Source organism: Capricornis sumatraensis, chromosome 2 (assembly GCF_032405125.1).
Source record: "Capricornis sumatraensis isolate serow.1 chromosome 2, serow.2, whole genome shotgun sequence".
In the NCBI taxonomy this organism is placed as follows: domain Eukaryota; kingdom Metazoa; phylum Chordata; class Mammalia; order Artiodactyla; family Bovidae; genus Capricornis; species Capricornis sumatraensis.
In genome coordinates this window covers 195,682,850-195,699,508 of record NC_091070.1, presented here as the reverse complement: position 1 = coordinate 195,699,508, position 16,659 = coordinate 195,682,850, and the positions used below count along the sequence as shown (strand labels likewise).

Sequence of the window (16,659 nt, the reverse complement as noted above, 5' to 3'; positions counted from 1 at the left end):
GCTGAAAACCATAAATCCTCTTCCTGGGCAGGTGCACAGAATTTTGTATGCAATTTGAAAGAATTTATGTACCCACTTAAGCCCAGATCTCAATTAACAATCTCTGGCCTATCGTCTCAAACTTCTGTTCTTACTCCCTTGCATTGCTTTCTTCAGTATACCTTGTCTGCTGCTACCAGGTCTCCTGTTAACAGTGGTTCCTCCGTGCCTGCTATTTAATATAAAGAACAAAAATTTAAGAACATTTGACGTCCTGTACTCTTGGAAATTTGAATGAGTGTGACAGGGTCACACAGCTATTTTGTAACACCACACTGAGCCCCGTTTTCCTGATTTGTGGTACACAGTATGTATCATTGGATTTCATTACATAATTCTAAACTAGAAGTGGTTTTATATACTTTAAAAAGAAATTTTGAAATTTATTCTTTTTTTGTAGTTTTACAGTTTTAAGTATAAACAAAAATTTCCACTGATTTGTATACATTTGCACTCCAAAATAATATTGTTGAAACAGAATATTATTTAACCAATAGTATCCTATATACAAGAAAGTCTCAAAATAATTTTATATGACTGATTCAGTATATCTTAAAAATGGAGTCAGTAACATGCCACAACATGGATGAAGCTCAAATATATAATGTTCAGTGAAAGAAGCTAGACATAAAAAACCACCAAAAAAAAAGGGAGCTAGACACCATACACATAGATGTGGCTCCATTTATATAAAATGTCTAGAATAGGTAAATCCATAGAAACAGGCTGGGGAAAAAGAGGAATGAGTTTTATGATTTTTCCCAAAAGTAAATATTTTAAAATATAATAGTACCCTCATATTTTTGCACACTTTTAGTTTTTACTTAATGCCATTTAAGTATTTCCTCATGTTGCTGCAGTCTTGAAAGTTCCAATTTTTAAGAGCCATTAAATCTATAAATCCATTAAGTCTGTATTATGCTCCTGTACATTCAGGGTGTTTCTTGATATTCTAGGATAAGTTTCTTGGTTCCTGATAGTGGTAGGAGTGGAGGAGATGGTGAGATGTGTTTCTCATGTATAAATTGTACCACGGAGCTTTTATGAAAAAGTAGTGTACTGACAGTTTCAGTTTGAAAATAACTTGTTAATAGCTGGCTGATGGGCAGATAGCCTTGCTTAGGGCAACTTTTACATTTGGATACTAACATTAGTAACTTTCTGGTAGTCATAACTTTTACTTATATTTGTATTAGGAAGCCTTTTTTTTTTTTTCTTTTGAGGTTCATTAGCAAAAGGACTTAAGAACTCTGTATTCTGCTTACTGGTTAAAAATTTCCTGATGACCTGACCCCTGGAATTCATCTTGAAGAATCTAAAGATTCAACCTCATTTTCTAGTTTAAGACTTGTAGGTGCTAATATTTAGCATAATCTGAGCAGTGTAGTTGAAAAGTATTAGCATCTCAGTATTTATTTAATACAGTCACAACATTGAGATTCAAGATAGCTGTGTCTTAAAAAGGATCATCATATACAAACAAAACAGAAAAGGCAATAAGATTTGGCAGTGATGTGATGAAATAGGAAATAACCCTCATACACTTCTGGTGGAAACATAAAATGGTGCAAGTGCTTTGGAAAACAGTTTGGCAGTTGTTCAAAAGATTAAACTTAGAATTATCATATGACCCAGCAGTTCTGCTCCTAGGTGTATACCCAAGATAAATGAAAACATCCCCATACAGAAACTTGTACACAAATGCTCGTAGCAGTATATTCGTAATAGCCAAGAAGTGGAAACAACCCAAATGTCCATCAACTAAGAATGGCTAAGCAAAGTGTGGAGATACATACAATGCAGTATTATTATTCAGCAATAAAAAGGAGTGAGATTTTGATACATGCTACAACATGGGTAAAATATGCTAAATTGTAGGTCGCCAAAGAACTGCTGTGTCGCTCAGTCGTGTCTGACTCTTTGCGACCCCGTGGACTGTAGCCTACCAGGCTCCTCAATCCACAGAATTCTCCAGGCAGGAATACTGGAGTGGATTGCCATTTCCTTCTCCAGGGGATCTTCCCTACCCAGGGATCAAACCTGGGTCTCTCACGTTACAGGCAGACGCTTTACCGTCTGAGCCACCAGGGAAGCCCCTATAAAATAGATAAACAAGGATATATTGTACAGCACAGGGAAATATAGTCATTGTTTTGTAGTAGGGTTAAATGGAGTGTAGTTTATAAAAATATGGAATGACTGCTGTATACCTGAACCTAATATAATACTGTGAATCAACTATTCAACAGCAATAGCAAAAAGCTGTTAGAATCCAAGAAATATATCTCCTAAAGAGTTTTGTAGAATTCTTACAAATGAAGTTCACTGGTTTTTAGAGGGCATTAGTTTTTTTGGTGATGTTAGCCCTGGTTCTTCAAATATTAACTTTTAAGAAAGAGAGGGGAAAGGTATCTGTTAAAGAACTTAGTGCAGTAAATGCAATAACAGACTTCCTGAGATCGAAAGCCAACCCTTGGCTGCTACAAACATATTCTCTTTGGAATTAATACCTTTTTTAAGCTTTCATCTTTTAACTCCTTAAAGGCTGTGTATATTCTAGCTCTGGTTTTGCAGAGAACTCTAGGGCTTATTACTGTTAGCTTTCAGGTAGTCATACATTTGCATCTTACGTTTAAGGATGAAAGATAATTATTGAAATGTATATTCATATTCTTTAAGCTGGTAGGATGCTTGAATGAGAAAAATTTCAGTATTTTTTGGCTGTAGCAAAGAAGTGGTTCCAACAGTAATTTATGTAGTCAGTCAGAGGAATATCTCTTCGCCTACAACTGCCCTGGAAATCAGCTCCACTGGTAAGCAATTCTTTGTCAGTCCTTTGGTACCATTTCCCCTCTGGAAACCAGTTTGCTTGATGAAAAGGAAAAGGTAGGCTAATTTAGGTCTCATTTAGCAAAGAAAACGGTGGTGGTGCTTACGAGACTCTTTAGACAAAAATTAATTCAGAGGAAAGGTGCTTTATTGTAATGATATACACATGGGTTAGAATCAAAAAACTGTAAAGGAACCAAGGCAGCCAGTGTCTCCCAGTTCTTTTACCCAGGGACTTCAGGGTTTTTCATTTGTGAAAATATCACCACAAATATCTGGTGATTCCCTAATATCTGCTGGTATTAGGAAATATCACAAATATCTATGATTTCCTAATACCTATGCAGTATTGTTCTTTACAGCATCAGACTTTCATCACCAGATTTCAGCAGATTTCCTAATATCTGCTTTACTCAGCATTTCTAATCTGTCTTTAATACCATTAGTTTCCTCAAAACCTCAGTTTACATGTTTCTTATTTGCTGCTCAGTACCTTTCAGGTCAATTAATTCAGTGTTCCAGTTCTAAGAGAAAACAGTCTCTTGGTTCATCCTCTCTTCACCAGTCAGTAGGTGCCACTCATCAAATGTTGACTGGCCTATGGATCCACTGAAATGTATGCCTGTCCCAAGAATTGCCAGGTCATGGACAATTTAGAGATAGGAGCCTTTGATGTGGTAATCATCTTGTTTGCTATCTCTGTATCCCCCTACTTACAGGGGATTTAAGCTTTATAAGGACAGGCCTCATCTATCTTCGTCACCACTATATCTCCTTTGCCTAAAATAGCATCTGAAATGTGGTTGAGTATTTAAAAAATATTGTAATTTGTGCCTAGTCTCCAAATGTGACCTTGATTTCAGTTGTCTTGACCTTTAGATGGATTTATCTAATGACTTGCTATTGCTGAGTGCCTGTAGTAATAATGCCTACCAGCCATCTACCAATTAGGATGCTGTGCTCAGTGAATATTTATATAGTGAATGAAATAAGCCAACTTTTTCATTTCTGTAAAAAACAAGCAAACAAATGCAAACTGCCTCCCTGGAAGCAGTGCTCCTTTTCCATGTAGATGACTTTGGTTTGTATACTTCCGCATTAAACAAAACATATCATTTGTCAGTGTCATTGATGGGATACTGGGGTTTTTTTCCCCTCAGTGTATAATTGTTATCCTTTATGGTTCAGGAATTGCATTAATGCTAGTCTTTGGGGTTTTGTTTGTTTGGTTTGAGTCTTTTTGGTCAGGAGTCATTGAACGTCAGAGTAAGAATATGCATTCAGATCATTTATCCACATCCTCCAGTTTATGGCTGTGTTTCAGTCTGGCAAAATGCAGGAAACATCCCCAGTAGGAGACTGCAGCTGGGGATCGGGTGCTGCCAGCAGCAGCTTGTGCGGCTGTAAGGAGAAAATCAGAAGAACTAACTCTTCTGGAGGAAAGGATACAGATTTTGGTGACAAGCTGCATTCTTTAGCAGTGACTTTATTTTTCCTTTACCACAGACCAGACTTGTACTATTTCCAGCCTCAGCACATTATTTAGGCACTTCCCCACTGCATTGTTTTATTTAGTTTCTGAAATTGTATCATAATTCCCTAAACTGGGTCCAATTTTTAATATAGTGCCTTTCAGATAGACGTATTTAGACTTTGATCTGTTTCTGTCTTTCTTGACTTTAAACTCCCTGAGATTAGAGCCTATTTTATTTTTCATAACTTTCATAATTTTATAGGTGCTTCATTATTTATTAACAAACAACTGGAACACTTCAGAGGTTTACCTTATCAGAAAGTCAGACCTTGCTTTTTTGTGTGACTGACCCTCTTTTCTGTTTGCCCTGCCTCAGCACATCTTGTAATCCTTTGTTCTTTTTCTATTCTACCCCTTTCCATGATGCTGCATTTCTTTGCCGAACACATTTTTAATTTAAATTACTCCCTTTCTTTAAGGCAAATATTTTGCTTGGATTCTCTTGGGCTTTTTGTTGTTTTTGTGTGGGGTTTTTTGTTTGTTTTTTTTTTGCATGAAGACTTAAAGCGTTAATGAACAGAGGTCATTCTGTTGTTTTTGAGATTGCACCCAAGTACTGCATTTTTGTTGACTATGAGGGCTACTCCATTTCATCTAAGGGATTCTTCACAGTAGTAGATATAATAGTTATCTGAATTAAATTCTCCTATTCCAGTCCATTTCAGTTCACTGATTCTTAAAAGCTTCCCTGGTGGCTCAGAGGTTAAAGTGTCTGCCTGTAATGCAGGAGACCCTGGTTCGATCCCTGGGTTGGGAAGATCCCCTGGAGAAGGAAATGGCAACCCACTCCAGTATTGCCTGGAGAATCCCATGGAGGAAGGTGCCTGGTAGGCTACAGTCCACAGGGTCGCAAAGAGTCGGACACGACTGAACACTCTTGCCATCTCCTGTTTAACCACTTCCAATTTATCTTGATTCATGAACCTAACATTCCAGGTACCTATGAAGTATTGTTCTTTACAGCATCAGACTTCCATCACCAGTCACATCCATAACTGGGCACTGTTTTTGCTTTGGCTCCATCTCTTCATTCTTTCTGGAGTTATTTCTCCACTCTTCTCCAGTAGCATATTGGGCACCTACCAACCTGGGGAGTTCATCTTTCAGTGTCATCTTTTTGCCTCCTCTTACTGTTCATGGGGTTCTCAAGGCAAGAATACTGAAGTGGTTTGCCATTCCCTTCTCCAGTGGACCACGTTTTGTCAGCAGAGACATTACTATGCCAACAAAGGTCTGTCTAGTCAAAGCTATGGTTTTTCCAGTAGTCATGTATGGATGTGAGAGCTGGACTATAAAGAAAGCTGAACGCCAAAGAATTGATGGGACCAAATTGATGAAAGCCAGAGAAACAATTCTAAACTGTGGTGTAGAGAAGACTCTTGAGAGTCCCTTGGACTGCAAGGAGATCAAACCAGTCAATCCTAAAGGAAATCAGTCCTGAATATTCATTGGAAGGACTGATGCTGAAGCTGAAACTCCAGTACTTTGACCACCTGATGTGGGGAACTGACTCATTTGAAAAGACACTGATGCTGGGAAGGATTGAAGGCAGGAGGAGAAGGGGATGACAGAGGATGAGATGGTTGGATGGCATCATCAACTCAATGGACATGAGTTTGAGCAATCGTCGGGAATTGGTGATGGACAGGGAAGCCTGGCGTGCTGCATTCCATGGGGGTCGCAAATAGTCAGACATGACAAGAGACTGAACTGAACTGAAAGCATTAAGGAGGAAAAAAATGTTTAAATTTATTTGAATACATTTGCTTCTCTTACAGTGAATTCCCTCTTTCACAAGATTTAAACTCACAGGGCAAGTACATGTATGTCTCCTAGTGACATTGAGGAAATGGTAGTTAGATAAAGATTATAAGACATTTACCACTGAGCCACTGGGCTTCCCTGGTGTCTCAGTAGTAAAGAATCCACCTGCAGTGCAGGAACCACAAGAAACATGGGTTTGATCCCCTGGTGGAGTCACACAGAATTGTGCCAGCATGTGTGAAGTGTTAACTACCAGGGGAGCCTGAAGTACTGAATAGACAGTCACTGCCTAGCATATACTAAAATTCTAGACTCCCAGAGGGAAAGCATGTCCGGCATAAATCATATTGTTCACACAAAGAGTTTAGGCACAGTGAGCCATCAATTAATGGCTCAGAATCCAGCCTTTTAAAACTTGCCGTTTTTATATTCCTGTCCAATCTTCCATTCTAGTCTTCTGACTATATTCTGTTTGGCCACTTAGAAAATACCATTGGCTCTCGAGTTACTTAACAATAACTCATCCTTAAGGTCATTTTTAGTAAGTATGATGGGAATAAAAATAGGTGTTTGTGGTAAGAAGAGAGAGGCCATCTTTAAAATATTAGGAGTTCTTAGTCATTTCCTTCTCTGTAGAGGGTTTCTAAAAAGTTGCATGTAAACTGAAATTAGAATGGTGAATCATTTAAAATTTCTAGAGGGTTCCTTTGGTTTAACAAAAATACCAAAGAAGAAAATACATCCATAATATTATAAGAGATCAGAGTTGTAGTTTTGTGTCTATTAATATGCTTCTTCATAAGATAGAGCTTTCCTTTTCTGTTCTGCTCTCTGTGTTCTCTGTACCCATATGTGAACCACAAGACCAAAGAAATTGAGCCTTTTATAAGCACCTGCTTAAGAGACAGTTAAGGTGTTTTGGTTTGTAGTATAGGTCTTTTTGTTTGTACTAACAGTAGTAGGTATGTTCAAGGATTAAGGAGTCTTACACTACCCACAGTCTTACACTATTTGTTCCACTGACTTTGGAATTAGTCATATATTGATGTGGATGGCAGTCAGTTGATCTGGGACTGAGAATAAGAAAAATAGTCTAAATTGGAAGTCATAATTCAGGGGTTGAAAATCTTAGCTGCGGGATTACAACAGAGGCCAAAGAGTTGCTTGTATTCAGAGACAAGCCAGAAAGCTAAGACCAAAACCGGGGCAGTTGCAGTTAGCCTAACCTTTGCACACCAGAGGCATTTGATGATGGGAAGAAAGCAAAGGGTTCAAATAACTTATTCACTGCAGAAAGTATCAGAGACTCGAGTTTTCCAGACTGAAAATCCCATATTCATAAGTAGCAGTATTTAAAAAACTGTTCCATTGATTCCTAGGATTCTGCAAAGGTACCCTAGATAGGGGGGTGGGAGGGTGCAGGATTCTATTTATTTTTTACTCAGCAATAGAATCTATTTTATGAGACAGTTTCAAGATAGAGTTGCTGTTTTTTGAAATTCTAAATTCTGAAAGTTGTTGAAATTACAAAACCTTTATTGCAGATGAAAAAAATTTATAACTTTATTAGAAATTCCTACTTTGATGGCTTATTTTTGAAATAAAACATTTAAATTTATTTTTGAGAGTTCAGTAGCTACCTTAAGAAAAACATGACTTTTTTTATTGTTTTGGGGTAGGGCTGGGGGAACTTACGTGTATTTCTTTTGCTTCAAAGCCAGGAGAAAGCTAACATCATTTTTTTAAAAACAGTATTTGCATACCTTTTTTCAAATGAATTTACAATAAAACATGTAGACATCCATCATAATCAGCAGATATTCTTAATCAAAAACATTTTAATTTGGATGTACTTTTAACATTGAGTCATCTACAGTTAACATCTAAAACAAAAAATAGTTATAGTCAATATACAGTACACCTTAACCAATACAATCTAACAGAGCTTAGTTGCACAAACTTATATTCCTTTTATTACTAACTTCCTGATTAACGTTGCTAAATCAAAAATAAATACTGGTACTATAGTTTTCTCTTTGTTAAAAACAGAGAAATGATCATTGTATTTCTAGATAGATAAAATGGTTTGAGCTCAGAAAAAAAAAAAAAAATTGCCCACTAGGTATAAAATCTTTAATAGGTGAATATCTAAACCAGAGGTGCAACAGCCATTTTTACAATCTTTAATAACAGAAGGGTCATGTAACTTTTATAGGACTGAAGAAAAGCTCTCATGCTGTGGTAAAGAAATGCAGTTTTGTACCTCACTTCCTCTTTGAAAGCTAGAATTGACAGCCTCTTGCTTAATAACTATTTTGTTATTTGTTAACTAAATTTGTTATTTAATTGTTATTTGTTGAATTTTAACAGTATTTGTTAACTGAAGTTTCACTGTATTGTTTAATCTTAATTCTCTTATTGGCAGACACATGTAATTAAGATGAGGCTAAAGGCAGTGTCTCTCAATATTGGGTGGCAAGGAGGAGGATCGGGTAAAGTTTTACATTGGCAAGATATTAATATACTTTGAACCAGTGGACCTGCAGGGGAAAGTAGAGGGAATTGCAAAAACAAAGGCAGTAAGATGGACAAGCTTGAAACTTTTAGGAAACAGCTAAATGGGCTGAAGTAACAGAGCTCTTCAAATGCAATATTGATAGTTATAAAAGCCACTGTTTGAGTTCCTGCCATTCTAAGGTTCACCATCTTTCTCATTTAAGTCTTAACAGCAACCATATATGGTAGGGTAATCCAGATAGGTTAAATCTCTTCAACATGGTCACTCTAGTGGCAGAGAAGTAACTTTGACAGTAATCCAAGGTTATCTGGATCCAAAAACCATACTCGATAATAATAAAATATGTTCTTTCCATGTGAAATGAACTAAGTGTTTGGATGAAGAATGTAATTCTGATAAGTATCCATATGCTTCGTTATTTTCTAGACGAGCTAGAAGTATTAATCATTATTGATTTTATGTGGTAATTTATAAAACATGAAACTTTGAACTACTGGCATTTTACTGTGTCAGAGAATATAACATTATTTGATAAGAATTTACCTTTTTTTGAGATCTTTAATTACAGATTTGTTCTGAATCTCAAAAGAAATAGTCTTGAGTTGAATTGCCTTTGACCAGAAACTCAATAATAACTAGTCAGAAAACAGGTTTATAAGAATAGGGCTAATTAAAGGAACATAATCGTATCTTTAAGAGACATTGTGATGAAATGTCTTTTTCCTTGAATTAAATATTTCAGTATTTGAGCCTAATATATGTGTATCTGAGACTTGCCCCTAAAATTTCTCTTTGAAAAGCATATTTATACTTGAGCCCTTACAAAGTCTCATTATTGGTGCTCTCTGTTATTTTCTTTTGAACCCCAGAAACCATTGACTAAAAACAGCCTCAGCTGATGCTAGTTCTAATACTTAGGGAGGTTATTTCACAGAATTTTTTTTAAGTTGTTAAACAGTTTTTTCAAATTGTTAAAAAAGGTTGTGTCAACAAATTAAGTGATTATTCCTGAAGGCATAATCTCCTACTTGCATATGTTGGCTATCATTGTAAACAAATGCCTAAATTGTAGAAATCATAAGTAATCATACAGGATGAATAAAAATAACATTTTCTAATGTTAATGTGAATAGATAGTTGTGATTTAATGTGAATTTTCCCATGAAGACGTTATACATAGGTTGAAAGTGTTATGTCTCAGTTTATTCAGTAGAGAGATTATCTGAAACACTGTATTAGGTGGCTCAAAAATGGTTTTAGCCACAATGAAATCATTAGGTCAGAGATGAACTTCATAGTATTCATCGACTTGATCTTTTCCCAGATGTCTCATCAGAGGTTTTTTCTGAGTATCTTATCTAATAAGGTAGCTTTCTCTATCAATCAAGGAACTTTGTTTACACTTCACTCCCCATCACCTAGTACATAATAGATACTCAGGTATCTGTTGAAACAATGTATAAAAGTGTGAATAAAATTATCTCATAAATGTGAGACTTCCTTGATGGCTTAGACAGGAATCCACCCACAATGTGGGAAACTTGGGTTCAGTCCCTGGGTTGAGAAGATTCCCTGGAGGAGGGCGTGGCAACCCACTCCAGTATTCTTGCCTGGAGAATCCCCATGGACAGAGGAGACTGGCAGGCAACAGTCCATGGGGTCTCCAAGAGTCGGACACAACTAAGCAGCTAAGCACAGCACAGCGAGTAGAAAAATAAAGCAATACAGTTGCTTGACCCTTGAACTACGTAGGTTTGAACTGCACAGGTCCACTTGCATGGGTGTTTTTTCAGCTAATACGCCCTACAGTACTGCATGATGGTTGAGTCCTCGAATGTGTATTCCATTTGGAAAGAAGGTGGCCTCATTTTGCTCACTGGATCATCATATCCAAATACATATGCAAAGCCTAATTTTACAGGAATTTATTGCGATAATATCTCATCTTTCCAAATAAAGAAAAAATTAATTTTAAAGATTGTTGTCTGTATGGAAAGAAATAACAAGTTTGCAAATAAGAATCTGTAATGGCCAATTCTACTGTAAGTAATGATATATACCAAGACCACGAAACTCCCATTGTGGCCTACAGAATATTGAATACAGTCCATTTGGTTAATTAATTACGTTGATTTATCTGTTTGTGTATCAGGAATGAATATGTCTGTGTTATTTGGTTTTCCTATAGAAATACTTCAAGTAACATTCCATGCCAGTTTTACTGTAAAGCTTATTTTTATATCCTTTAAAAGTAGGTCAGATATGCTAATGTTAAAGCAGGGTAAAACAGAATTTCATGCCAGTGCATATTTTTCCAATCTCCTTCCTCTCCAAGGTCCCCTCCTCAGCCAAAAAAGGAAGAAACAAAAGGAAAACGTTACCTAGAAAACAGATTTTTTTTTAATAATTATTTTCTCCATTTTAAAAAATTTAGGAACAAGTTCCAGTTCCGGTCTATCATCCAACACCTAGCCAGACTCGCCTGGCAACTCAGCTGACTGAAGAGGAACAAATTAGGATAGCTCAAAGAATAGGCCTTATACAGCATCTGCCTAAAGGAGTTTATGACCCTGGAAGAGATGGATCAGAAAAAAAGATCCGGGAGTAAGTTTTAATTTATACATGTTTCAAAGGTCTGTCTTCAGAGATTTGTTTTTTAAAAATATTCTGTTGCATTTTGAGAGTCAGATATTTAATGAATTCTGGGCAAAAATTTGTTTAGATGTAGAAATTAAGAATTTTCATATGAAAATAAATAAATGATGGTACAAATTCTGACCATTTTATAGGTTGCCTGTGTCCATTTGGATGACAGTTAATGTCAGTTAAAAATTATTTACCTGTGTAATAAGTGTGAACTAGTACCAGCATTGCTGGTGGCCTAATCAATTGGTAAAGCCGTTTGGCAATATTTCACAGACCTTTAGATCTAAACCCTTTGAGATAGTTAATTCTAGAGATCTATCCTAGAATATGTACCTCATTTCAGCTCCCAGAGTTTTATGCGCAGAGATAGTTACCATAATTTTAGTTAGTGAAAAACAGTAATAGAGGAATACTTTGGTAGGTTATATAGAGATTAAAATTGTTTGCTAAGGATTTTAGTGATATGAGGAAAACCTTATCCGTTTCTTAACTTACAGAATAATTGTACTAAGTCTGATGAGTTAAATATAAAATTTTACTTCAGGGAGATTTTTCCTTCAGAGTTCATTATTGTTTGAGAATCCCTGAGAACAACTATTTTCCTTGTAGGTTAAGAATGATCTTTACCAACAGACATAAAGTAATTTATTATGCTGTGCTTGGCTGTTTGAGCTGTAGCACCATTTAGGGTTAGTGGTTCTGTATTTACATGTAGTTATTAAAGTGAAAGCTGTCTGGGCTTACACTGAAAACTCAGTTCAAATAAAATTAATCTAACATGGTTTCTTATCTACTAAAGTTTCACGTCCTCCTTAAGGTGTCTTCTGTAATATGTAGCTGTTTTACAAGCACAATTCTAGCAGTGAACTTAATTCCTATCTGATACGTTTCTCTTTGTTGATTGCTCTCAAACTCTTCAAATTCCCAGGTGATTGAAAAAAGAGATTGTAGCAGGATAATGCTAGGAAAAAATTCCGTCTGGATGCTTAGGTGATAGAATGACAGGAAGCCATTTTTGTCTGTTCATATTAACACTGTCTTTGTAATGGGGATTTTAAAGAGTATTCTAGATAGATCACTTGTCTAAAAATGCTTTCTCATTTCTCTCCCTCACTCCAACAGGTGTGTGATCTGTATGATGGACTTTGTTTATGGGGACCCAATTCGATTTCTGCCGTGCATGCACATCTATCACCTGGACTGTATAGATGACTGGCTGATGAGATCCTTCACGTGCCCCTCCTGCATGGAGCCAGTTGATGCAGCACTGCTTTCGTCCTATGAGACTAATTGAGCCAGGGTCTCTCATCTGACTTCAAGTGAACCATCATTTTTGGTGGTTTTGATCTTTTGTCACTGAGCCCAAAGAGCCAGGGATTAGGAATTAAGATCATGCACAAAAGTTTCCTAAAATTTCCTGAATGGCTGCAGATGTTGGGGAAAAGTACATGATATTTTAGAAACTAAGGGGGAAAAGTAGGATGGTATTTTTATGTAAAGCCTTGACCCAGTGTTTAAAAATATAATTGTATTTAGATCTTGTTATTGCTCCAGTACATAGGAATTGTGTAAAGTGTTACAGCAGCTGTATATGTTTCAATTGTGTGTGTCAGAGATTAGGAAAAAGATAGTGGTTGTTTTTTCCTAAATGAAATAACTTTCTTCTTCTCCCCCACCCAAATTCTTTTCTGAAGTTGCTGGCATTTGGGTCAAGGTTTTATTAAAAGCTACATTTTATAACACTGGCACAAAAAAAGTAGTTTTAAGCTTGTTTGCACAGTTCTTTTTTTCCATTGGAAATGGAATTCATTGCCTTAGGTCTTTTTTAAATAGTGTATTATTATCGTTGGGGCTGGCTCTATGCTTGAAAACCAGTTTATTTATAACCTGTTATAAGTGCTATATCTGTTTGCAGTTAGGAAATGCAGAATTCAAAGTGATCTCCTAGCTTGTAAGCAAACTGAGATGCACTATCCCTTTTCTATTAAAATAAAAATCAGTTAATGTGTCAAGAAACCAACTCTAGTAAAGTCAGGTTTAATATTAGCCTTTCTTATGTGTTTCATCTAATTATTTTGGTTGTTAATAGGTGATAATTATTTTGGTTGTTAATATGGTGATAATTAAAAGTCAAGGTAAATTTTAAATATTAGGAATTCTGATTTATTGAGCTCGAATTATGCCACCATGCTTATGTAAAAATGAAAGTGGCAACATGGTTAAACTGAGAAAGTTTCTCAGTTGTAACAATTTTTATTTTCTCTTTCCTGTGACCTTCTTCCCTGTTGTCTTGAACCATAGCAAAAGGATACTGCATCTCTTGTTGTATTGCTGAGGTTATTGAAGTTACACAAAACACATCTCAGTCTCTGTTTCTTAGAAGGAAAGTCCTGCTAGTTGACTGACAATTCTAAGCAGGGAGAATTAAGATAAATGTGTTTAATTAATGTTTTGCACACAAATGCAGAATTTGTGTAACCACATGACATCATAGTTGTGATCTCAAAAAAAAGACTTTCTCCTCTATCTTTTTCTTGCAGTTAAATGTAGGAATTCTCTGAAACTCTAAGCTTCTGAAGTGTTAGAGGTAGAGATGGTCTAGCAAAGATGTAGTTTGTAATGTTTTATCCATTTAGCATGTGTTTATTTTTTGTTATGTACTAGAAGATGACATATTTGTTTGGCTCAGTGATAATTACAACTAAAAAATCATTCATTAGCGAAAGGAGAAGCAATCTCAACCTTAACAAATCAGAAATGTTTCTTATTATTTTGTATTGAGTTGAATATTTGACTCTTTAACACTTTTCTACATACAGAACACAAGTCAAGTCTCTTGAAGGGTTCTTCATAATTGTATTAAGAAGAATTTAGTATGTCAGAAGCACTTAAAGATTTGACATTCAACTGTAGCAGTATCTATGTTGGTTAATTTTCTTATGAGCCCCATGATGAGTTTGAGAAAAATTGAAAGAAATTATAGATTATCAGGTTCTGTTAAATTGTTACATGTATCTTGCTTAAGTTTTTGTTCATTAATTTATATCCAATTACATAAAGCAAATTTGGAGGAAACACCTGAAGTTGTGCAATATTTTCAGCGATACTACTTTTTTATCTTTGTGTTTTCTACTTAAACATGATGTCTGTCATCAAGTATTATAGTCAGACTTTCTTTTTTTCTAGATTGTCAAAATTGGTAAATGAACATTTTTTTTAATCATCTTCTATGTTGCTATTAGTCTTTCTTTATTAACAAGGTTTCTTTTACAGAAGTTTGGCAGTAATATTGAGGGAACCAGGATTGAGCTGAATTTTTTTTTTTAATAAGGTACTTTGTATTCTTTAATTTTGATCTCCACATACCATGTTAAGAACCATCAATTTTGGCTTTTACCAAGTTAAATAAAGTTATAATACAGTTGTAAAGGGCTAAAGTTAGAATTGATTACATAAGAATCAGTTCTCCCAAGTTATCTAATCCTTCCTTCAGAACACACATGTACAAATTTAATTAATTGCCTTTAGTTTTCTAGGTATATATATAAACTTTGGGGGAAGTATTTTTTATGGCTTGGCTTTTACTATCATCTAATCATAAATTTGGAAGCTTGGTAGCTTCTGTATTTTCTAAAGCAAATAATAGGCATATTACCCTGTTATCCGGCATAATTGGGATTGGGTAAGATGTGTTCAGGCTTGGCTGTAGGATTTGAAATGTCTGAAAAGCCTGACCAGGAAAAAAATAAAAGAATCTTATTCTTTTAAATGTAAACCATAGAAGAAATACTGTCAGATACTTGGAGTTTGGTTCACAAACTTATTAAATGCTCTGAGTGTTCTTTATAAGGCGTCTCTTATAACAGGTATTGACTCTCCAAACTACTTTCAGTGTCTATATGACATAAAACAGAATATAGTGAGCATCAGGGTAACAAATTCTCTATGTGCAAAGCTCCTCTTTAGGGAAGCATACATTTTTAAAAAGGATTAAGAATAAAGGAATACAAAGTAAAACTGCCTGTGGTCCTTAGACTGAAAATGGCAAACAGAAAAGGTAAGTTTTTTGGCATAATTCATAAATGTAGACAGTTGGTGGCCATGTTTGCTTACAGAGGCACTGGCTAGCAGATCAGTTTCTCAGAGTCAACTGAGGACACTTGACACTTGCATGTTAAGTGCATCATAGCTAATCAGCTAATTTTTTAAGCCTTTAAATTTGAAATCGGTGGACATGAGAAAAAGTGGATTTTTGGGTAGTATCTCCTGAAGTAATGCTAAACTTACTCACCTGAATTTAAAGATCAGCTATTCTTTTACTGGGTAGGGGAAAAGTTAGGTAGTCTGTAGCCCCTGCTTGTGTCCCCTGTGTAGCTCCCCTTTTCTCAACTTCCTGAAGACTCAGGCTTGGTGCAGGTTGTCCGCATCATGTGAGCCTTCAGGGTCATTCAGTCATATTCTGACTGCCTTCTGTTACTCCTTTTGAGGACATAGTTTATTTAATTCCTTCTAATTTCTTCCTCCTGGTCCCACTTCAGAAGTATTTTGCCATCATTAAATTAAAAAGTGTGGGATAAAAATGTCCAGCTACAAAATTTCATCTTTGCATTAAATGCCATTACTGATTGACCCACTGTTAGGTGACTGACCTGAGAGCTATCAAGAAATGGCCTGCAAATTTTTCTTCAGTTCTCTATTGTCAGAATAGACACTTGATTATGGCCAGGCAGTAGTTTAATTAATGCTCATAGTTCAAATTTAGACAGCACTTTAGTTTGTAGAAATTTCAAGTGAAACATAAGGATTTAATGGGAATGACTGTTAACTACTTGATTACATTATATAAAACACCTTAAAATGATACTTTTTCTGAGTGGTTTGAAAGATGTAGCAAGTCCACTTCATGTATTTAGGGAAAGTTAAGTGGACTGTTCTCTCTTCACAGAAATTATTATTTTTAACTAGAGAAAAATACATGGCTTTTTAAGCTCTAAGAGTTACATTATAACACAGCAATGTTTGTATTAAAAAACCATATAGAAGTTAGTATGAATGAGGCACATATAATTTGGGAATATTAAATGTACTTTGTAATGCCTTTTCTGAGAGCCTCTGGGTCTGAAAACAGCAGTACTGGGTGATTGTTTATTCAGATATTGATTGTCCCAATAACAGGTATCCAGACTTTGCTTTTCCATTTATCCTTCATTTTCTTGCATGGAAACAGAAAATGCAGATAAATTCCTTTACAACCCATTTCTTGATCCATAAACCTTTTGTTAAGAGGCTTCAGTAAAATTTTACAAAAGGGGTTTGGACTTAACCTGCA

The 16,659-nt window shown here is 35.6% G+C and overlaps 1 protein-coding gene and 1 non-coding gene across 2 annotated transcripts in view; both read left to right on the top strand.

The window, feature by feature from the left end:
* RNF11 (ring finger protein 11) overlaps nt 1-14,697 on the top strand; it is a 33,707-nt gene extending 19,010 nt beyond the window's left edge. The window contains exons 2-3 of the mRNA XM_068964568.1: nt 11,119-11,288; nt 12,453-14,697. Of these exons, the coding sequence (XP_068820669.1) occupies nt 11,119-11,288; nt 12,453-12,624 (342 nt within the window). The 3' untranslated portion in view covers nt 12,625-14,697. The remainder of the gene's footprint in view (nt 1-11,118; nt 11,289-12,452) is intronic.
* Nucleotides 5,088-5,159, top strand: TRNAY-GUA (transfer RNA tyrosine (anticodon GUA)). The gene has a single exon. It is a non-coding gene; the product is annotated as a tRNA-Tyr (tRNA).
* Nucleotides 14,698-16,659: the final 1,962 nt, after the last annotated feature.